General features: G+C 44.0%; 1 protein-coding gene across 2 annotated transcripts in view; it reads left to right on the top strand.

Moving 5' to 3' along the window:
* The window catches only part of FAM184B (family with sequence similarity 184 member B), a 120,809-nt gene that overhangs the window by 58,373 nt on the left and 39,287 nt on the right, over window positions 1-23,149 (top strand). For both annotated transcript variants that reach the window (XM_018049321.1, XM_018049320.1), the window contains exons 2-7: window positions 3,816-4,571; window positions 5,544-5,679; window positions 6,952-7,091; window positions 7,640-7,846; window positions 17,794-17,904; window positions 19,705-19,812. In XM_018049321.1, coding sequence (XP_017904810.1) covers window positions 3,816-4,571; window positions 5,544-5,679; window positions 6,952-7,091; window positions 7,640-7,846; window positions 17,794-17,904; window positions 19,705-19,812 — 1,458 coding nt within the window. The remainder of the gene's footprint in view (window positions 1-3,815; window positions 4,572-5,543; window positions 5,680-6,951; window positions 7,092-7,639; window positions 7,847-17,793; window positions 17,905-19,704; window positions 19,813-23,149) is intronic.

Below are 23,149 nucleotides of genomic sequence, written 5' to 3'. Positions count from 1 at the left end.
AAATTGGGTCTGGGTTATCTCTCTCTTACAGGTAAGAAACTGAGGCTTCAAGAAGTGAACTAACATAAGTAATTTTTAAAAGAGTTGAGAAGTATGTCTACCAAATAGAATAAGTTTGTGAACGACAGAAAACCCAGCGCAATCCGTGTGGAATCACTGCAGGGCTGGCATGGCTTTCCACTGTGTTAGAGACCCTGACTCCTCTTATTGTCTTGCCAACTTTAGCCTGTGGTGTCCCCTTCAGCATCCAAAATGACTGCTTGATAATAGGAGGTTCACCCAAGAAGAAATAATGACACCTCTGCTTATATTCAACTGGGCAAAGCTTGGTCACTTAGCTGCTCTAAGTTACAAGGGAGGCAGAGAAATGTGGCAGTGTGCCCATAGGAAAGGTAAGGGTTCTATTTCTAAAGACGAAGGAGAAAAACAGATAGGGATCCACCAGTAATCTCTGCTCCTAGGTAGTTAAATCTCGGTCCCTTTCACTCCAGAGGACCCCTTCTCCGCCAGTTCTACTCTACTGCCTTCCTTAAGAGAAGTGCCATTGCCCCAGAAATCCCCATCAGGCTAAAAGTGTCCTGTGGGCAACCGTAATAGGAACACCCAGGTCCCACAGGTTCTTTTTGTGAGCCAGGCACTATGCAATGTGCAGTATAGCATTGCCTCATTTAATCCTTCAGTAACCTCATTAAGGGGTTTCCCAGGTGGTACAGTGGTAATGAACCCGCCTGCCAATGCAAGAGATTCAGGAGACACGGGTATGATCCATGGGTCGAGAAGATCCCCTAGAGCAGGACATAGCAACCCACTCCAGTATTCTTGCCTGGGAAATTCCATGAACAGAGGAGCTTGGCAGGCTACAGTCCATGGTGTCACAAAAAGTTGGACATGACTGAGGGGCTGAGCAACTGACCAACTGACTGAAACTCATAAAGCAGGAACTTCATCCTCCTCATTGTACAAATGAGGAAACGGAAGCCAGCGAGATTATATAGCATACCCAAGCTCACACAGAAAGCAGACAGCTTCTGGATCCATAGGTCGTATGGCATCCACACAATGGCAAATAGGATCTACATTCAGGCAGGTCAGACTCCAAAGCCTAGTCTTTACTTGTGCTTGTCTGTTTCATGTGTGTTCCCATTCAGGGTATCTGCTTCTGCAAGTCTCTCTTTGGAATCCTATTCCTCAGTGTAGTCCCAATGCCAAATTTCATGGAATAACCTTTTCAAGGATGCTTTGTTCTTCACATGAGAAAACCCAATTTATGTTAAGATTTGACCTGGCACAGCTTGACTCCATTGAAGAGAAAAATCAGTCTTTTTTTTTTTTTTTTTTAATCAGTTGGCATGTCAGGTGTGCAGAAAAGTTAACATAGCGCATCTGAAATTGCTTCTCCTTAGCTGGCCTGTTTGCAAAGTTGCTCTCGGCTGCCATCTGGGAACTTGGATTTCCAAAGGGTTTCCACCACCCACACTGATAAGAATATCTCAGCAGGCCTTAACTGTCTGCAAACAATATGACTTATGTGAGCACTTACTTTCCTTCTGGGAGTCTGGAATTTTGGTAATGCCCAAGAGAAGTTATCAACCTGATTGTGCTGTGCTTGGTCGCTCAGTCATGTCCAGTTCCACAACCCCATTGATTGTAGCCCGTCAGTCTCCTCTGTCCATGGGGATTCTTCAGACAAGAATACTGGAGTGGGTAGCCTATCCCTTCTCCAGGGGATCTCCCCAACCCAGGGATCAAACCCATGTCTCCTGCATTGCAGGCAGATTCTTACCGTCTGAGCCACCAGGGAAGCCCAAGAATACTGGAGTGGATAGCCTATCCCTTCTCCAGTGGATCTTCCCCACCCAGTAATCAAACTGGGGTCTCCTGCATTGCAGATGGATTCTTTACCAGCTGAGCTACCAGAGAAGCCCTGACTAGCCCTGAATAAAAACCTTGCTAAGTCTTCAGTAAGCTTCTTGGTAAGCAGTATTTCACATGTGTTGTCACAACTTACTGGGGAAATTAAGTAAATCCTGTGTGACTCTATTTGGGAGGGATTCTTACAAGCTTTCATATTGTTTTTCTCAAGACTCCCTACCACCCCCACCACTGCCAAGCTTGTTTTCTACTTGGTGATTTTGCTTTGTATCCTTTCTCTATAATTAATCATAGCCATAAATATGACTATATGCTGAGTCCTGTGAGTTCTTTCACAGTGATCATAGCTGTAGTAACAAATAAATGTCAAGGCTTTAGAGGCTCAACACAATAGTTTATTTCTTGTTAGTGCAGAAATCAATACCAGCGCTCCTGGTGAGCAGGTGGCCTTCTACTCAGTCACTGAGGAGCCAGGCACTTTCCATCTTGCACTCCACAATAAGCTGGCAGATGGAAAAAGAGACTGTGGAAAGGACATGCTTCCTGCTTAACCCTCCTCTTAACCCTAACCCCATGAGATGACATACATCCACCTCAGGCCACATTCCACTTGTAATCACTAGTCATGTGGTCCTGTATAGATGCACGGGGACTAGGAAATGGAGCTTGGCTTGGTGGCTGTTTCTCTGCATCAACTCTGTGGAAAGAAAGCATGAATCTTTGATGACCAGCAACTGTACAATAATAGATACTTATTATGAACCTACCCTGTGCTCAACTTCATACCATGAGGCAACATGAAGAAGTCAGTTGTTCATGCCTATACAGAGGTTGACATGTCAATGGGAACTAGTCACCCCCAGGATGAGGAGGCAAGGTTCCTCTTTTCTGGGAAGTCTTCTACTACACCATTCCTCTGTGCTTCGCTAGTAACTAGTGCTGATCACTTTCATAGCACTTAGTGCACTAAAACCCACCATAATCTTATCTGACCCTCCCACTGAAATATATTTTTGAGATCACAACTTCAGTTGCCTTACTGATCAGCACGTATTTCTAGTACTCAGCACAGAACATGGCACATCTGAGATATTGGGTAAATGCGTAAATGAATGAAAGCTCAAGTAGAATAGTGAGATGCAGGGCAGTACTGTGCTGTGAGCACGAGCTAGTCAAATCCTCTTATCCCTTGTGACCTTGCAAAAGTTGCTCAATTTCTCTGAACTGCAATGGTTCATTCTTAGGATGGGGACAAAGATACCAACATTGCGGGGTTGCCATGAGGATTTTCTGAGATCCTAAATGTTTATTCAGCACCTAGCCCTGTTTCTGTCTTGTTCCTGAAGTTACAGAGAACAGTTTTTCACCAGGGAGTACGATGTTAGCTGTGGGTTCTTCATAGATGCCCTTTACTGGGATGAAGGAGTTCCCTTCTTTCTTGTTTGGTCAGTGTTTTTGTCAAGAGGAGGATTGGATTTTGTCAAATGGTTTTCTTCTGTCTGTTCAGACAATATTGTGGGTTTTACCCTTTATGCTATTCATATGATATCTCACATTAACTGATTTTCAGATGTTAAATCAATTTTGCACTTCTGGGATAAATCCCACTTGGTCATAGTATATAATCCTTTTTATACATTGCTAAATTCTATTTTGTAGCGTTTTGTTGTATTTTGTTTTGTTTTGGTTTTCAGGGGTGCTTTCTGTGTCCCAAGGTGTTTCAGACCCTTTGCTTGATTCCCAGAGGCCCCTAAGGAACTCCGTATTGGTTTCTCCTGGGGATAATTTCTAATAAATCACTTCCAGTCAAATCCTGTTCTCAGGTGCAGCTCCTGGAGATCAGCCTGAGTCACTGCCAGGATCAAGGCCCTCTCTGGTCACTGTGGCCCTTCACACACACCCACACCCCTCCTGCTAACTCAGCTCTGTGATTTTTCCCGCAGGTGATCTACGCCCTGAACACCCGCCAGGATGAGACCGAGGCGGGCATGGAGGCCCTGCGCGAGGCCCACCAGGAGGAGCTGCAGCAGGCGGTGGCCGAGACGGAGGCCAGGCTCCTGCAGGCGCAGGGCCGCGCAGGCGAGGAGGAGGCCCTGCGGCAGCGCATCCAGGCCCTGGAGAGCGCCCTGGAGCTGCAGAAGCGGCTGACACAGGAGGCGCTGGCCCAGTCGGCCTCGTGCAGGCTGGAGACCCAGGAGAGGGAGCTGAGGGTGGAGGCCGAGCACACCGAGCGGGTGCTCACCCTCTCCAAGGAGATGCTGGAGCTTAAGGCAGGCTATGAGAAGAGGCTCCGGCACCTGAGTGGCCATGAGGCGCCCCGGTGGGATCGGCTCACCCAGGAGGGTCCCGAGCCCAAGGTCGAGCCGGGCTTCGGCCCCGAGATGCGGGAGGTCCTGCTGGAAGTGGAGCGGCTGCGAGCGGAGAACCAGCAGCTGAGCAAGGACTACGCGCGGAAGGCCGAGGAGCTGCAGGCCACGTACGAGCGGGAGAACGAGGCAGTCCGGCAGGCGATGCAGCAGTCTGTGAGCGAGGCCCTGTGGCAGTGGCAGGAGAAGGAGACCGACCTCCGGAAGAACTTCCAGGCCCAGGAGGCAGCCCTGCAGGCCCAGGTCCGGAAGCTGGAAGGGGATCTGGAGCACAGAGGCCGCAAGATTAGTGACCTGAAGAAGTATGCCCAAAAGCTGAAGGACCGCATTCAGGTAAAGCAGGGGCTCTTCCTACCTCCCAAGTGTGAGAATAACCATGGCCAGTAATATGAACACCTACCACTCATCAGGCACTGTGACTTCTGCCAAAGTGAGCATTATTACCTTCATTGAGTTCAACCACATTCGTTAAGGAAATATTTATTGAATACCTACTATGTGCCAGGCCAGGGCTGTGTTCAGGAGACACATGGTAAGCTGGACTTGATCCCTGTCCTTTGAGAGCGGAGAGACTTACAATTTACAGATGAGAAGGTAAAACTGAAATTGAGAAGCTTAAGGAGGAGCATAGCTGGGCACACAGCTGAAAAGTGTTTGAACTCAGTTCAGCCTAATTCTAAAGCCCCTGCTCACTCCATAACAACTTGCCTGTCCTAACGTCCTTGAGGCTTTATATTTGTGGAAAATTGGACCAGTGACAAGTTAGTTATGTGAGGCCCACAAGTCTCACAGTGGCCCATCTCTAAAAGTAACAGCAGCTAGTATCTTTCATATTTCCTGAGCATTGTTTTCTGTCCCACTTTATCTAATTTAATCCTCACTACAGAAAGGTTGAGGTTTCCCAGGTGGCGCTAGTGGTAAAGAACCCACCTGCTAATGTAGCAGATATAAGAGACACATGTTCAATCCCTGGGTCCAGAAGATCTCCTGGAGGACAGCATGGCAACCCACTCCAGTATTCTTGCCTGGAGAATCCCAAAGACAGAAGAGTCTGGCAGGCTACAATCTATAGAGTCACAAAGAGTCGGACATGACTGAAGCGACTTAGCACAGCACAGAAAGATTAAATAACTTGCTGAACGTCACATAGCCAATCAGAGGATGAATCAGGATTTGATGAACACTGAGCTGCTGAATTCCAGAGATTAATGGCACATGCTGTGCATTTACCCACTTTTCAGAGCTGATGTACATAGGATGTGTCTGCATGGAACTAGTGAAATGACACCCTGTCTCTTTGTTTAGGACCTGGATGTGCAGCTCAAGGAGGCTCGACAGGAGAATTCAGAGTTGAAAAGCACGGCAAAAAAACTTGGGGAGAAGCTGGCCATTGCCAAAGATAAGCTGATGTTGCAGGAGTGTCATGTGACACAGAAAACAGGTGAGATGCCCCAATTGATTTCCTTACAGAGCAAAAGTTGGCCACCAGGTTGGCTTGGCACTGCTTGCAGTCTTGAGACTGTTAAGAGAACAGAATGGAGGGCAGGGCTGTTTGATCTGACCTGCCTGGTGGTAAGTCCCATCATGCAGGACATAAGCAAGCCAACACCCAGAGCTGCCATAGATCAGATATCTAAAAGGCATGATGCAGAAGGATCTCTGGCTCCCAGATAGTTCTCCATCCAGTCCACCATAGTGCCTGAACTTCTCAGCTCTGGCTTTTCCCTGGACTTAGACAACACTTTATACTCTAACATCTTTCACACAGTGATGATATTGGATGTTCCCAATAGTTTTGTATGTTAGGTATTGTCAGTATCCCATGTCACAGATGAAGAAATGAACCAGAGAAAAGTTATGTGGCTAGCTTATGGCCAGCCAGCTAGCTGGTGATAGAGTAAGATACATAGGTTATCTGACTCCAAAGTGCTTTCTTTGAGATAAGGTTAGATAACATCACTGACTCAATGGACACGAACTTGAGCAAACTGGGGGAGATAGTGAAGGACAGGGAAGCCTGCTGTGCTGCAGTCCATGGAGTCACAAAGAGTTGGACATGGCTTATCGACTGAACAATAACAAAAAAGTGCTTTCCACTGAGCTCCCTCATCAGAACGTTCTTGAATATGTATAGTGTGATCAGCTTGATGCTGGGATATATAACAAGGGCACAAAACATAGGCTCTGCCTCCAGGGAGATTATGGGACTGCTACTTTATAGCCCACAGCATGCTTTCATATCATGAGTGCATCCCGGGCAACAGAGGAACAAGATGTCTGGGAAAGAAATCACTTTGGACTGAAAAGTGTGAGTTGGAACCAGAGGGTATGGTGGTCTCAGAAGTAAAGCATAAGTACCTTGGGGAATATGGGAAGAAACTGAGCAATTCTAGTAATATTTAATTTTTGTCTTATACTTGAAATCTCTTTAAGTTTAAATTCTTTGAATGTACATATGTTCCGGAACATCCTCAATTTTTTAACCTACATAAAAGATGACTAGTTTTAGAAGGGAGAGCAGGGCAACTATGTGAACTCAAGATGCTGCTTGGGCAAAGATGACAATCACCATCTTGACCATACTTGAGGCCAGAAGGCCATGGAGCAGGGATTACATAGGGGAGTTGAATAGCAGAATGGTAACCTGCAGAGGCCTCAGGCACAAGGCCCAGGCCAAGGGCATTCCCAATGATGTTGAAACCTGTGCTTACAGGTGACATGAAGACAGAGAGAGTTTCAGAGAATGAAGTCCTAAGGAAAGAGAATAATTTGGAAGCCTGCAGTCTCCATCCTCAGCAGGACCAGAACTTTGCCAAGGAATGTCCCTGCACAAAAGGAGGCAAAGATACACAGGTAGTGTCTGACCCAGCCCTGGGGATGCTGCAGTCACAGGGGCCTCTGCTGGAACAAGCTTCAGAGGGAGGCCAGCCTCGAACCATGATAGGTCTACTTGGAAGCAATAGGTCCCATAGTTTCAGGGGTGAATGTGTAGGTGTGACTTTCCAGCCAATGTCCTGCCAACTGCATGTCATTTGAAACTAGGAGACTGAGAATGTAGAGGAATTCTTCCAACTCCTTATCACCAGCTCCCGGGAAACTGGAAACTTGCTTAAGATTCCTGCTATATGTTCCCAATCAAAACAAAGCTTTTTTTTTTTTTTTAAGAAAGCACTATCTTATCCTATGACAATAGATGCATTACTCCGAAAAGTCCTTTTCCGATGGTGGATAAAATGAAGTTTCTTATAAATATCAAACATGTCATCTCATAAATTTTACTGTACCTTGTGATGCATGCTTTAAAATCAGTAATCAACATTGTAGAAGTTGCACAAAAGAGAAATGGTGATTTCCTGTTCTCTCCACCCTGGTAGTTTTACAAGCCCTTTTTCTTTTTGTAGACCAAGAAAGAAGCATGCATTGAGATGGAATATATGAAGCAAAAATATGAAGAAGACCTTCACAAAATCAAACATCAGACAGAAGAGGAGAAGAAACATCTCAAAGACCAGCTGATGAAGCGCCTAGAAGACTTGGTGAAGAAGCACACGGTGGAAATCAAGTCAGTTCGCTCATCAGTGGAAGCTGAAAGGAAGAGGCTGCAGAAGGTGAGACTCCATTCCAGAGATACCATTCCTTTTATTCTTCCTTGACTCTACCTCCTTCCTTTCCTGTTTGTTTCTTCTTTCCTTCCTCAGACATTTATTGAACTCCTATTGTGTACAGACCTCAGCTAGTTCTCTGACCAAAGGAAGTTCAGTGTCTTTTGGAGGAGACAGGGCCCCCCAGGACCATGAGACAGTAGGGCTTACAGCCATTAGCATGGGGTGGAATTGTGTCATATAAGTGTTTAACTTAGGGAAATTCAAATCCTCTATTCTGCAAAAGCAGAGAGAAATAAAATGAAGCGAACACGTGGACCTGGCAGACTGCCTGGATTCAAATCCCATCTCTGCCACCCTCCAGGTGTGGACAGTTGAGTCCCTCACAGAAGATCTCTGTGGGCCCCAGGATCCTCGTTTATAAAACAGATGTTGATAATAGCACCTAACAGAGTAGCTGCAAGGATTACATGAAGTAATCCATGTGAAAAAAAAAAAAAGCAGATCATAGTTCCTCGGGTGTAATAGGCACTAGATGAATGCAGGTAATTGATTAATCAGTGGGTCAGCAGTGGGAGAGAAGTTTCTCAGCCTCTGAGTGCTGCTCCAAATTCCCACTAAAGGAGGTGCTTTCTGCTGAGAAGGAACACAAAGCCTCATCCCTCGTGTTTGCTGAGGAAAGCAAGTAACATGTATTTGAATGTTTTAGGAGAAGAGTGAAGTAAATCAGCATTATTGTAAGCATAGGTGGTACTTTAATTATTATAAGAAGGCTTCTTTCTAATCTAAGAACTTGCATTATCAGCTCTGAGTTTTCATTGAAAGAGAATCATATATCACTGAGGAATGCAGTGTGTGGTGGTGAAAAGTAGTAGATACTCAATAAATATGTGTTGGATAAATAAATGGACTCATGAAAACCTAGTATTGGGTCCAAGTCCTGACTCTTTGATTGGCTTTATGACCATGAACTGGTCACTTAGCCTCTCTGAAAATAAAGATAATTACCTTGGGGGCTTGTTAAGTGCATTAAATATGGTTTTGTATATAAACTTTTAGTTCAGTGCATAAACATGTACTCAAAGTTTGGTAAACAGTGGTTGTGATTAGTTACCATGTGCATTAGATGATGTCCTGTGTGATAATATTATTTAGTGCCCACTATACTTTATAAGGAGAAGGCAATGGCACCCCACTCCAGTACTCTTGCCTGGAAAATCCCATGGACAGAGGAGCCTGGTAGGCTGCAGTCCATGGGGCTGCTAGGAGTCAGACACGACTGAGCGACTTCCCTTTCGCTTTTCAGTTTCATGCATTGGAGAAGGAAATAGCAACCCACTCCAGTGTTCTTGCCTGGAGAATCCCAGGGACGGGGGAGCCTGGTGGGCTGCCATCTCTGGGGTTGCAGAGTCAGACACGACTGAAGTGATTTAGCAATACTTTATAAAGCACTTATTCTTATGTACACATTTAATCCTCCCAACAGGGTTACAAAATGAGTGTTCATATCGCCATTTCAGAGATGAGAAAACTGAGGCTCAAAGATGTTATATATCTGCTCACACAGACAGTGAGTGGTGTAGCCACATTAAAACCCAACAGCCTGACTCCAGAGCCCATGATTTCCCATCCCTGCACAGGGTGGGAAGCAGCTGTGTTGAAAGCACTTTCCTCCCAATAAGCAGTAACTGGTTGCACAAATCCAGTGCTCATATAGCTGAACCCTCTTTCTATCCTGAGCCACAGTCAGTGGGAGGAACGGTTACTCTCCTGGAGCTACAGGTTGCCCTGGTAACCTGTCAGCCAAGCCTAACTCTGAGTGTAGAAATTCCATTTCAGCTCTAATCAGGGACATGGATCCATTTGGGAAATGAATCATGTAGAAATAAATTGCATTTCCTCCTGTTTTTTTTTGTTTAAATTATGATCATTTCTACAAACTGAGGACATAAATTATATAAATTAGGCCATGCAGACTAGAGGAAGGTAAAACCTTGAAGAGGCCCCAAATCAAGTATTCACGGACTAAAAATAGATACCTGTTTCCCCTGTAGAGTTAAGAGGGCACTGTTTCTTTGGGCCCTTGAGTACAAGTGTGTTATGTATCCTGAATGCTACCTTAACCTGAAAAAGATGCTACAGGAGAAGGGCTGGAGTTGACCCAGAGGGCCTATCTGCCTTCCCTGTTGAGGATTTTATTACTTAATCTTCTCAGACAGAGCAGAGTACATGTCCTATAATTAGCATTTGCCCACACATTCTTAGAAGACCGTGGAAAGGTTTATTGAGTCCCTGCTGAGCTGTGCTAGACACTACTGCATTCTACACCTCATTTGTGTCACTTATGATTCTGGGTGTCAGGCATCACAAACCCACTCTGGGCGCTTTAGGCAAGAAAGGAATGTAGTAAAGAGCAATGAGAAGCTTTCTGGAAAACCAGGGAACGGGGCTTGACAGCTACTCGGTCAGTGATAAGGACACGCCTGCCACCACCTCTGAGGCGAGACCTGCCATGTACACAGCTGACAACCACCACCAACGGGCCCTGGACGTTGCCTACAGAACTGCACTGTCCAATTTGGTAGCCCCTTGTGGTTACATTTAAATTAATCATAACTAAATAATATTTGAAATTCAGTTCCTCACGTGAGCTAGCCATACTCCAGGCGCTTAGTTGCCGTAGGTGGCTGATGGCTCCTGGAATGGACAGCACCGTGCTGAAGGACTCCTACACACGAGCTGCACTGTGCTTTTTAATATTTCCATCATCCCGGAAATGTCTGTCAGTCGGAGCTGCTATAGAATGGCTGGCCCTGCTGCCCCTGGGAAATGTAGTTGCCAGATCCTTTTTGTTTCAATGACTCCAGCTTGTACATATCGATGGCTTCTGATTTGAAATCTGAGGTGAGTGTGTCTGATGGTCACATGCCCTCAGTCCTCTTTGGAAGGGGGTCTGGGAAGGTAAGTCTGACATTTTCTGGTTTTGTGGCAGGAGGATAGCTCTGATGTATCAGATGGAGAATTTCTTAAACTCTGAGAAGGATCAGATGCTGTACAGCTAAAAGGAAAGACAGCTCTCCAGTCCATGATTTATCCCTTACCTCAGCTCTGTAGGCAGGGGTTGCTTTCCCATTTCACAGATGAAGAACCTGAGAAATAAAGTCACTTGAATATCACATGAATTGGATGTGAATCAAGGAAGCATAACCTTTGCTCTCTGTCTATGTAGTAAGCCTTTAGGTCTTCACCCTGCCAGCATCCCCTTTATGGTTTATAACAACAATAAATAATGTGACTGAGAAAAAAAAAAAAACTCAAAAGCTTAATTAGATTGCATAGTGAAAAAAAAAATCAACTAAAACAGAGGGGGGGAAAAAAAAGGAAAAAAAATCCAAAAGAATTTACAGAAGAAGTCAAAACATAAGAATAATAAATGTTTTTCTTGAGTCACTGCTGTCAGTCTTTTCCCTCACTGGGGTCAAAGTCCACCTCACCTCCCTAGGATGCCCTCCAACACTGCTAATCTCTGGACCTGCTGTGGGGGCAGCTCAGATTCTAATCTGGTCCTACTCCTGTGTGTTCTTGCCTTCAGTGTCCATAGCTATCAGAACTAGTGTGCTTTCTTTCATGGGAGCTCTCAACGATCTCATATATTCCATAGATACAGAGTCTGCCTAATTGATCATGTGGATTTAATCTGAAGCTTGTACAACTGGTGGGAAGGTTTTGGGTCTTCTTCCTTAGCCACACTGCCCTTGGGTTTCAATTGTGGTTTTATTTCCACCTCTCCATGTGGATCGTACACTGGGCTTTGCTCCTCAGGCTGCCCTGAAGGAGTTGGGTTTGCCCCTGTGAGGGCCAGGTGTGGAGGTGGTGCAGCTGCTTAGGTCGCAGGGGTTCTGGCAGCACCAGGTACACAGGGGAGTTGGCAGCTAGGGCAGCAGGAAATATAGTGCTCTAGAAGGTATGGAAACCAGTATTGGCCAATACACTCCAGTATTCTTGCCTGGAAAACCCCCTTTGCTGACAGAGAAGCCTGGCAGGCCACAGTCTGCAGGGTTGCAAAGAGTCTAGACACAGCTGAAGCGACCCTGTGTGCATAGATCCAAGACTTTTTTTTTGCCTATGGCAGCTCTGCCCAGTGAGAGTTGTACGTGAAGGTGGCACAGTTGCTTGGCTTGCAGGGACCCTGGTGGTGCCAAGTGTGCAGCAACACAGACTGTCTCTGCTGCAGGAGTTATGGCCCTATCAGAGGCTTTTTTTGAGCATCTTGTAGCTGGTGATCAGAAGGCCTCTTTGGCCAGTCTTTCTCCGTAGCTCCACCCATTCAGACACTTAGAGCAATCCCTGGCCTGGGGTCCTTCTCTGTTGTTCCATGTATCAAGCATATAGAGGGGCTCCCCTGGATGGGGTCATACTGTATAGATCAGTGCAGTGCCGTAGGCACTTGAAGGGGTCCTACTCTGTAGTTCAGTGCATCAGGTGTTTGGTGGGCCAGCCTCTCTATTGTTCAGATACAAATGCTGGCATGTGGAGAGAGAGAGGCTGTGGTGATGGCTCCACCCCCTACACATGACTCAGCAGTATCGCCTTGCTTCCATGGGTGCCCGGCTTTCCTCCACAGGCATTTCGCACCACAATCTCCTCCCTCACATCCCCATGATCTGTCTCTCCAGTCAACAGCAGCCCTCACCTTGAGATTGCTCCACAATCCCTAAACTCCAGCTCCAAGCCACTGTGCCTTCCAGGGGACCTGCGTCCCTGTCCTGGGTATGTATGGCTTCGGCAAGGACTGTCTGAGTCTCACTCCATTTAGGCTGCCACAGATCAGCTGTTTCACTCTCGGCCTTGAATGGGTCTCCTCTGACTCAGACACTTGCCCCAGTGTGGGGATCGGAGCCCTACTGCAGTTCCCCCACACACCGAGGGCAGGTCCAGTCCTACTAACACTCCTGTTTTTCCCCCTATTTCCTTCGTCCTACTGAGTTTTGTGTGGTTCTATAGATTCTTTTCTGCTGGTCAGGTACTCCTGTCAGCTCTCAGCTGGTGTTCTGCATGCACTTCTGTGTCTGAAGGTGTATTCCTGATGCGGCCATGAAGAGAGATGTACTCCACGTCCACCTACTCCTCCACCATCTTATTCTCCTGACTTCATTTTTGAAGGTTATTTTGCTGGATATAGAATTCTAGGTTAACAGTTTCGTTCTTTGAGCACTTTAAAGATGCTGTTCAATTTTGGGTTTGTTTGTTTGTTTGTTTGCATTTTCATCAAATGAAAAGCTAGTAGCCACTCTTACCTGTTTTCCCCAGTGCATAGTGTGTCTTTTGCTTTGTGACCACTTATAAGATTTGTTTTCTCGATCATTGGTTTCTACAATTTGATTATAGTATGTCATATTAGATATACTTTGTGTTTTTCTGTTTGAGGTTCATTGGAATCTTGGATCTATGGGTTATAGTTTCTTCTGTATTCATATTTTTAATTGAAGTATAGTTTATTACAATATTGTCCTGCGGGTTATAGTTTTTATACAGTTTGGAAATTGTAAGATCATCTCTTCTGCCTCCCCACTCTGAGTGACATTTCGGGCTTTGTACTGGTTTACTCTTTCAGCTGAACTTTAAATACATACCAAATAGTAATTTTTCTTCTTGAAAAAAGTTAACATGTTTTCCTTTAAAATGCGAACTGAAATCTCTGCTTGGTGGTTTTCTGTGGTTGCCTATTTGTTGTTCCCATCACAGTGGCTCCTTTATGTGTCTTTTCTTAAATTGCTAGTAATTGTGGACAACCTAGACCAGAAAGCAGAAAAACAGTGGAAGTCCTGCTTTTGCCTCTTATCAGCCTCTGGATCTGCTCTGCATGAAATGGATGCAATAAAGCCATTTCCCATGAGTATTTTGAGAGTTAAATGAGAATAGAGCTTATGAAGTACTCTGTGAATCCTATGAGTTAATAGCTCATGGAGTCTTCTTGCTGGGGTGGGATGCAACAATTCATATGTTTGAAAGCAACTATCTCCTTTTCCTTTATGTTCTTGTCTTTGTAGCTGTTTTTCCTCTTTACTTGAGTTAGGAAGAGACTGTTAATGATTCCTGTTAAACCCCTTAAGGTCACTTTGGAATGAGCTGGACATGGTCATGCTTCCTTTTAATCTGTGTTTTCCATGTGACTCAGAGCTCTTTGTTTTCTGACAATAAACCACATACTATTCTGCACCTAAACTGTGGCTTACTAATGCCAAAAATTACTGCAGATATCAGTTATTTCCATCTGTGGGGAAATTTTTTTCCCTTTAGGTCCATTTGTCAAGGCAACAGCTAAAGCTGTGATTGATTACATGTATCCCAGAAAATTAAACTGTATAAAATTAGAAATAGCCACTGCTTTATGCTAAGAATATTTCTCTCAGGGGCTTTCACTGTGCTGTTACTGCGAACATGCTTTGGCAGAGTTAGCAAATGTCTGCACCAATAAACACATTAAACAAAACTTTTGTTCAATAAAAGACTCTGTGAATGAGAGCTAAATAATGAAGTCAAAAATCAGAATTTTTGCTGAGAGGATGGCCTTATTTCTGATGGTTGTTTAAGTTATCTCAACTTGTTTCAAACAAAAAGATAATTTATCTATTGTCTTTAGAAAATGAACTTTCCTGCAAAAGGAGATGATGGGTTTACTGAAGACCCTCTACATGAGCTAAGTGTCCACATCATTCAACTCTTACAATCTAATCACATCCCTTTTGTTCTCTCTTATATGACTGACCCCAAGGACTGCTAAGTGCCACCCCAGGGCTACTAGACTGGCCTGTGATTGGTCCCATAGGAAGTGTAAATATGTCATGTAGATGATCAGTAGCAGCATCTTTTTAGATGCTCAGGTTAGAAATCCAGGAGTCAGAAATTTAGAAATCCACGACTTCTGTCTCATTATTCATGCTCAATCAGCCATAATGTCCATTCATTCTGTAGTTGATCCTTGAACAATTTGAAAGTTAATCCAAGTATAATTTATAGCAAGTTAATCATGTCTCCAGTTCCTCCACATCCTCTGACCACAGACTATATAGTGCTTGTAGTATTTACCACTGAAAAATGTTCACATATAACTGAGCCCACACAGGCAGGGAAGAAGCACAGCCAAGCAATCATCCTTTCTTGAGTTCAGATCTTGACTCTTCCATATACTGGCTGCATGACCCTGGGCAAATCGCTTTAACTTTTTCAAGGGTCATTCCTTTATTTGTATAATGAACTTTAACAATACTACCTAGCTCATATGGATTTCATAAGGATCAACAAGATGATCTGTGAAAAGCGCTCAGAAAATGGTGCACACTCAGTAGATGTCAGTTGCTAATATGTCCGTCTACTCACAATTAGAGTGTTAATGTCTATAATCAATTGTCACTATCCATCATGACATCTACTACATTATAGCTGTTGACTTTGCTGCCTGTCTTTTCCACACAGTTGTGAGCTCCCGGTGACTAGGCATAGTGTCATTTTATCCCCAGCTTCAGGAATAGTGCCAAACACATGGTACGGTCTCAATAAATATTTGGTGAATGAATCAATGACTTAATGTCTACCTAAAGTTCAGCTGTCTGGCTCTAGGTGAGTGATCACACCATCGTGCTTATCTGGGTCATTAAGATCTTTTTGTATAGTTTTTCTGTGTATCACTCACCTAGAGCCAGACATCCTGGAATGTGAAATCAAGTGGGCCTTAGGAAGCATCTTAGGAAGTGAACAAAGCTAGTAGAGGTGATGAAATTCCAGTTGAGCTATTTCAAATCCTAAAAGATGATGCTGTTAAGGTGCTACACTCAATATGCCAGAAAATTTGGAAAACTCAGCAGTGGCCACAGGATGGGAAAAAGTCAGTTTTCATTCCAATCCCAAAGAAAGGCAATGCCAAAGAATGTTCAAACTACTGCACAGTTGCACTCATCTTACACACTAGCAATGTAATGCTCAAAGTTGTTCAAGTTAGGCTTTAATAGTATGTGAATCAAGAACTTCCAGATGTCCAAGCTAGATTTAGAAAAGACAGAGGAACCAGAGATCAAATTGCCAATATCCACTGGATCATAGAAAAAGCAGGAGAGTTCCAGAAAAAGTTCTGCTTCTGCCTTATTGACTATGCCAAAGCCTTTGACTGTGTGGATCACAACAAACTGTGGAAAGTTCTTCAAGACATGGGAATACCAGACCACCTTACCTGCCTCCTAAGAAACCCGTATGCAGGTCAAGAAGCAACAGTTAGAACTGGACATGGAACGATGGACTGGCTCCAAATTGGGAAAGCAGTGTGTCAAGGCTGTATGTTGTCACCCTGCTTATTTAACTTATATCAGAGTACATCATGTGAATGCCAGGCTGAATGAAGCTCAAGCTTGAAATCAAGATTGCTGGGAGAAATATCAATAGCCTCAGCTATGCAAATGACTCCACTCTATGGCAGAAAGCAAAGGGGAAATAAAGAGCCTCTTGATGAAAGTGAAAGAGGAGAGTGAAAAGGCTGACTTAAAACTCAACATTCAAAAAACTAAGATCATGGCATCTGGTCCCATCACTTCATGGCAAATAGATGGGGAAACAATGGAAACAGTGACAGACTTTATTTCCTTGGGCTCCAAAATCACTGCAGGTGGTGACTGTAGCCATGAAATTAAAAGACACTTGCTCCTTGGAAGAAAAGCTATGACCAACCTAGACAGTATATTAAAAAGCAGAGACATTACTTTGCTGACAAAGGTCCATCTAATCAAAGGTATGGTTTTTCCAGTAATCATGTATGGATGTGAGAGTTGGTCTATAAAGAAAGCTGAGCACCAAAGAATTGATGCTTTTGAACTGTGGTGGTGGATAAGACTCTTGAGAGTCCCTTGGATTACAAGGAGAGCAAGCCAGTTAATCCTAAATGAAATCAGTCCTGAATATTCATTGGAAGGACTGATGTTAAAGCTGAAACTCCAAAACTTTGGCCACCTGATGCAAGAGCCGACTCATTAGAAGAGATCCTGACGCTGGAAAAGATTGAAGGCAGGAGGAGAGGGGATGACAGAGGATGAGATGGTTGGATGGCATCACAGACTAAATAGACACGAGTTTGAGCAGGCTCCGGTAGTTGTTGATGGACAGGGAATCCTGGCATGCTGCAGTCTATGGGGTCACAAAGAGTCAGACATGACTGAGCAACTGAACTGAAAGTTCAGCTAAGAGGAAAAGAATATTTCATCCACTGCTCTAGACACTTGCAAAATTTCACCAGATATTAAGCTAGATCAAAAAGGGTAGGAATCTGTAAGAATTGCCCTACTTTTAATTCATTTATCTCTTACTATTAATATGTACCTAGAACTATGCTAAGCTTGTATTAATAAGTAATGCATTGAGTCACAGAGAGGTTAGGAAATTTGCTCAAGGTCACAGAGCTAAAATGCAGCTGTGCCACTCACATGAGCTCCAGAATGTTCTTTTATCTGGATCTGCTTTGCACAAAGACTGTGAGGCTCTGGGGAGGGACTGTGGAAAAAGTACTTTGTGAATCCCATTGTTTTGACTAACGTAAGTTTGCTGTTGAGAAGACCAAAGAGGAAATTTCATTCTGCTTTTGATATTTCCTTGCATCTGAGGATGATTTGGCTTTTTGATTCATGGAACTGTGAGAATTGTGTCAAGAATGAGCATTCTCTTTTCTTACTTGACACTACAAAACTTAAAGCCAGGGATTTACCCTGCCCTCCCCCAATATATATTAGTCTTTGTAGTGTCAATTTAGCACCTGTTTTTTTTTTTAACTTTCTCATATATTTCTAATTTATATTTTTTTATGGAGTTTATGACTCTTATGAGCTTCTTTGAACCCCCTTGGGAATAAGGCAGGGTGTGTCCTGTTCATATTTTTATGGCTTGTGTGGTTAACTCTTCTGTTTATCATTTAGGAAGTAGAAGCACAATTGGAAGAAGTGAAGAAGAAATCAGAAAATGAAATAAAGCAGCTGGAGGAAGAGAAAGCAGCCCTAAATGTGAAGCTCCAGAATTCACTGCTTGAAGTAAGTCCTGAATAAACACTGTGCTTGGGAGTAATGGTTCTGGACTCCAGGAGTTTTTGATTAACTAAGGTGCCAGGAATCTCAGGAAGTTGCCCTGACTTTCTTACATTTAGCATCCTTGCAAGGAAGAAAAAGACTTTAGCCTGACAGGAAGATGATCTCAGGGGCATAAATTCAGCTGTAAGTAACAGAGAGCCTGATTTATAGAGGCTTAACAAAGAGACACTTAATGTCATACATAAAAGAAGGAGGCAGGAGGCTTCTGGCATTGATTCTGTGGCTAAATAATATCAGGTCTGGAAAACCTGCAAACCTCTTGGTCCCGCCATCTCCCCACCTCCTGGCAGTTTTCTGGGCATTAGATACTTCTGCCTCTGTGGACTCTTTTCTTCATCAAAAAGAATTTAAATTTGTAACTGCATTGCCATAAAGGTGAATACAGCAAGGCTGCATTTTTTCCTTCCAGTTTTGAATGAAAACATTTTCATGGTCCCTAAATGTATCATAGGTCCCTGACATTGCATGTAGGAGAAGTTGGCTCAAATTCCCCTTGGTTGTGAGAATGACTGTCACTGACCAGTTGTCATGTCCACATTTAAAACAGGAAATAAGTAGGGGCAGGGGTGACCAGGCCTGCCTACTTCATTAGGAAAACAAAAGGGTGTACCGAAGCCCCTAGCTGACTCCTACTCCTGCTGGTAATGTCTGTGCCACGTGGCTAGCCTGGGAAACCAAGGATTTAGCCATCAGGCCTCCGTGCTGGGGGCCAGCCAGAAGGGTGGGATATGAAATGGATGTGAGCTGAACTATCGGGTTTGCTTCTTGGGCCCATCTGTCCAAACCACCCAGGGACCAAGTTCTAAGTTTAAAAGCACTGTGGACAGTATTACTGGGGAGAAGAACTTGCCACTGGACTCTATTCATCCTTCAGTGCTATTAACACTGTGCCAGAACTCCTGGGCAGTTTTTCGCTGTAAGTTCTCTGCAGTAGTACCTACCTCATAGTGATTGTTAGGAGAATTAAGAGTTAATACTGTAAAATGCTTAGGTCTGTGCCTGACACAGAGCAAGCACATCATTAATGATGCTCTTTTTATATTTTACATATGTCTACTGAATGCTGTTGTGATTGTAAGTATACATCTGTCTGCTCCATGAGATGATAGCTCCCTGAAGGCAAGGATGATATTTTACCTTACCATCCTGCTCTCAGGCTGTTTCTTCTCCTCCCCACATTATGCCTAGCATGGTCCCTGAGGAGCATTAGTTTCAGCAACATCTGAGTTTCCTTTATGGATATTAGCCTTGTTCTTCTCAAAGTATAGAGCTGGGAAACCAATCTGTTTAATTCACACTCTACATTTAGTTAGTTAATAATAACATCATAATTAAGGCCTTACAATGTAATAGCATCCTGTAGCCACCCTTCTCTCATATTATCTGTATAATTCTTAAACATTGTTCCTTTTCTTTACCAACTAATTTTGTAAAAAAGAAATAGGGTGGCCTTCCAGGAATGGTATGAAAACCAGTGGAAACCATGCTACAGCTTTGGTATTGTTATATGGACATGAGTAATTTAAATGGAAGTGTTGGATATTGTAAACATGCCAGGTTCATTGACTTCTGGAGAAACTAGCTAACTAGAAATGGCCCCTCAAGAAGCACGTCTGGGATTTGTCTAGTAAGACACTGTCCTCAGAAGTGATTGACTCAAAGGAACAGGCTCCCAGATTAATGACCACAGCCAGATGGTAGGACTTTGCTTCATCACTGAATATTTCTATTCTTCTATTTTAGGTTTTAAGGCTGGAAGAATTTATCCAACAGAATAAGGCATGTCCCCCAAGAGGCAATGAAAGGCCCCAGGAATTGGACTGCCAGCACTGCAACATTTTAGAGACCCAGGTAACCTCGAGCTTTTTCTGCTTTAATTAAGGATATTTTTCTTCTCCTTTTCAGCACTTTGGTGTCCCCAGTGACACATGCTGGCATTAATGGGCCCTTTTATTTCCCCTCTCAGAGCTGCCAAAATGCCTGGGGAAAAAAAAATCATTACAAAATCAATTTGCAACAACCATGAAGAAAATAGAGTTCTGAGTAATTATCTGCATGGTTTGAAAAAGAACAAGGCTTGTCAGATAAATCTTCCTTCCCTCTCTGGGAGCAGCCTGACTGGCAGACAAAGGGGCACTGGACTAGAGTGGGGTCTTTGGTTCTGCCTGGAGCATGAATCCTAACAGTAATCACAAGGCCCCTTGCATCCCTCCACATCCACGTCCATGTCTGTAATATCTGTTACTCTCAAGGTAGCCTGCCCACGTGATGCTGCCCTTTTATAAGGGGCGGTGCTTCAGGATAGAATCTAGTTTCTGTTTGTCTCTGTCAGGCTCTGTTTGTCTGTCAGTCTCTGTTTGGCTCTGTCATGCTGGGCTATGTTCTTTCCCTAGGGTTGCCATAATGAAATACCACACCCTTGGGGCTTAAACCACAAAAATGTATTGTCTCACAGTTTTGAAGACTGAAAGTCCAAAATCACAGTGTGAGCAGGGTTGGCTCCTTCAGGTGGCTCTGGGTAGAGTCTGTTCCGTGCCTCTCTCCAGCTTCTGGTGGCTGGTGGCACTCCTTGGCATTCCTTGCTTGTCACCACATCACTCCAGTCTCTGCCTCTATCATCACACGGCCTCCTTCACGGTGTGTCTCTGGGTCCTCATATGGCCTTCTTATAGGGACACTAGTCATTGGATTTAGGGCTCACCCTAATCCAGTATGACCTTATTTTAACTAATTACATCTGCAAAAGCCTAGGTTGCAAGTAAAGTCACTTCTCTAGGTGCTGGAGTTAGGACTTCAATGTCTCTTCTTAGGGGCACAATTTAACCTGAAATATAGGCACTCAGTTAACATTCCTTGCATAATGTCAGAAACATAAATACTTCCTGTGAAGTTCATGTTTGAGTACCCAGACCTGAAGGACCCTCTTGGTTCCTATTTCAACTTGCCTCTTAATCTTTACATCTGGCACCATAAAAAATCCATTGCCTAAATTTCATATATTTTATTGCTGCCTCAAATTTTCAGTCCACTTCAGACTCCAGGTGGGAAAACACTATGTAGGTGAGTCTGAATCTCACTGCTTTGTCCTCATCCGGGTAATCGACCCATTTCCCTGTACCTGCATGTCTTCAGAAACTATAAGTTCTCCCTGTTGATTCTAGTTCTGTTTTGCAAACAACAGCCCTACTGGGATAACTCATATTTAACCTTAACCACATATTCACCAGGATAGAAACTCTCATCTGACCCGTCTGGGTCTAGACAACAATCCCTCCAAGAGCTCAGTTCTAGACAGAAGTAAAGAAGGAAGAACCTTCATGAGTATCAGTTCTGCTTGATTCAACTCAACATGTATGTTATTCATTCATTCCACAGTCATCTGTGAAACAATGACAGAAACAGTACATGCAAATGCTCAGTAGGTGCTAACTCTTGCCATTGTAGGATTTGCTAGGTCCAGTGGTCTGAGAAGCCTGAACTCTGATAGAGTTGCTGCACTGCACTCCATCACGGTTGTCCGTGTACCCCCACGGCAGTAGGTGCAAGTGTCTGTTTCCGTACAACCTTACCGACACAACGGGTTACACAACTTTCTGAACTCGGTCAAGCTATATCAGAGAAAATGTATAATTTAGTTCAGATATTTTTGTCCAGCAAAATCTATGCCAACCAAGCGAGTCAAAGCTTTGCCAAGGCCCTAGAGGTACAAAGTCCAGGCTTGTGTGGATGGAGGGTGAGCAGTGCAGTGAACCCTGCACCCACACGGGACACAACAAAGGTTGTTCTTAGCTGTTCTGCCAGAGCATTTCAGTGAGTCAAGAGAGATATAAATAACAAGGCCGATTGAGAGCAGACTTTTCACTCCATTCCCAGAATACACAGAGGGAGGGCTGCCAACCCTGGGTGTGGCTCTGTCCTCACGGTAGACAGCTGAGACTCCACTGAGCCTTTTATCCTGGCCTCTCATGTCTGGCCTCCTTGATTCTCTTAGGTTCACAGTGTTCTTCATTAGTTTCCAGAAAGTCATGTGACTCTTGGTAATTTTCACAGAAACTTTTTTTGTGGAAATTTCCGGTGTCTGAGTGAGCCAGGGACAGAGAAGGGGTGAAGTTTTCATAGATCCTTGCCTGCACCTTCTCCAGAAGAAAAAGGAAAGTCATTTGTGGTCATTATTATTCAAGTCATTTCACCTCAACAAGTGTTTCTGAGTGCTGTCATTAAGAGAGGCCCAGGGCTGGATGAGTAAGGGTGGTCTTCAGAGAGCTCCATTTCAAATGCAGGAAGTAAATATTATATAATTACCTCTCTGGCATCGGTTTCCTCGCTGTTGCTAGTGGCAAACAGATCAAGTGCCAAGAACATAGTACTGTACACAGTCCCACACAATAACCCTATGAGGCAAGTGTTATTATCCTCGCTTTACAGATAGGGAAACTGAGGCCCAAAGAGGAACACCATGTCCAAATTACAGTTCTGTACTGCTTTTCATTAGTAAAGTGGCAGACATGATTCCTGTCTTCCACCCCAGAGACTTGTAATAAATGGAAGAAAGCACATGAAGTCACTTTGCAAAACTGTTAAAAGAGTCTATAATGTAAGGTGACTTTGTAGTATCTATTACAGTCCCCTGTAATCATTTCAGCAAAACCCCATTGCATTAGGTGTTCTATTTTTAAGATGTACATAATGCTGCCTTTGAAAAATTGTCAAATGAACTTGAGAAAGACTTTCAATATTTCCTTCCTGAAGATTTCCTGGGCGTGGGTGTTTCTTTAAAATAGAAACAACCCAGATGAGGTTCACTGCCTAGATGAAAGATGAAGACCTAATGTGACTGTGGGTTTAAAATAACCAGCCATTTGCTTGGGAGGAGTTGGGAGGAGGCTTTTGCAGTGGATGGTTAGGGGAGAAGCAGAGCTATTTATTTTCTGTGCATACTTTTGATGGAGAGAGTCCTGGACAGAACCTGAGAAGTGCCTGATGGGGAATGCAAGAGTGTGAATTAGGGGCGGTTAACTCAAGATACACCCAGAGTGGCTCAGTGTTGGTCCTGGGAGGCACTCACTGGGATCCCAAGAGGACAACCAGAAAAGGGATGCTGGAGAGTCTGCCCTATTTGAAATTCAGAGAAATGAGTATTGGTGAGCTTGAAAGTGCTCTTTCAGCCTACTGTTCATTTCCACGGTCA

Source organism: Capra hircus, chromosome 6 (genome assembly GCF_001704415.2).
Source record: "Capra hircus breed San Clemente chromosome 6, ASM170441v1, whole genome shotgun sequence".
NCBI classification, from domain to species: Eukaryota; Metazoa; Chordata; class Mammalia; order Artiodactyla; family Bovidae; genus Capra; species Capra hircus.
This window is presented reverse-complemented; position numbering and strand designations above follow the sequence as displayed.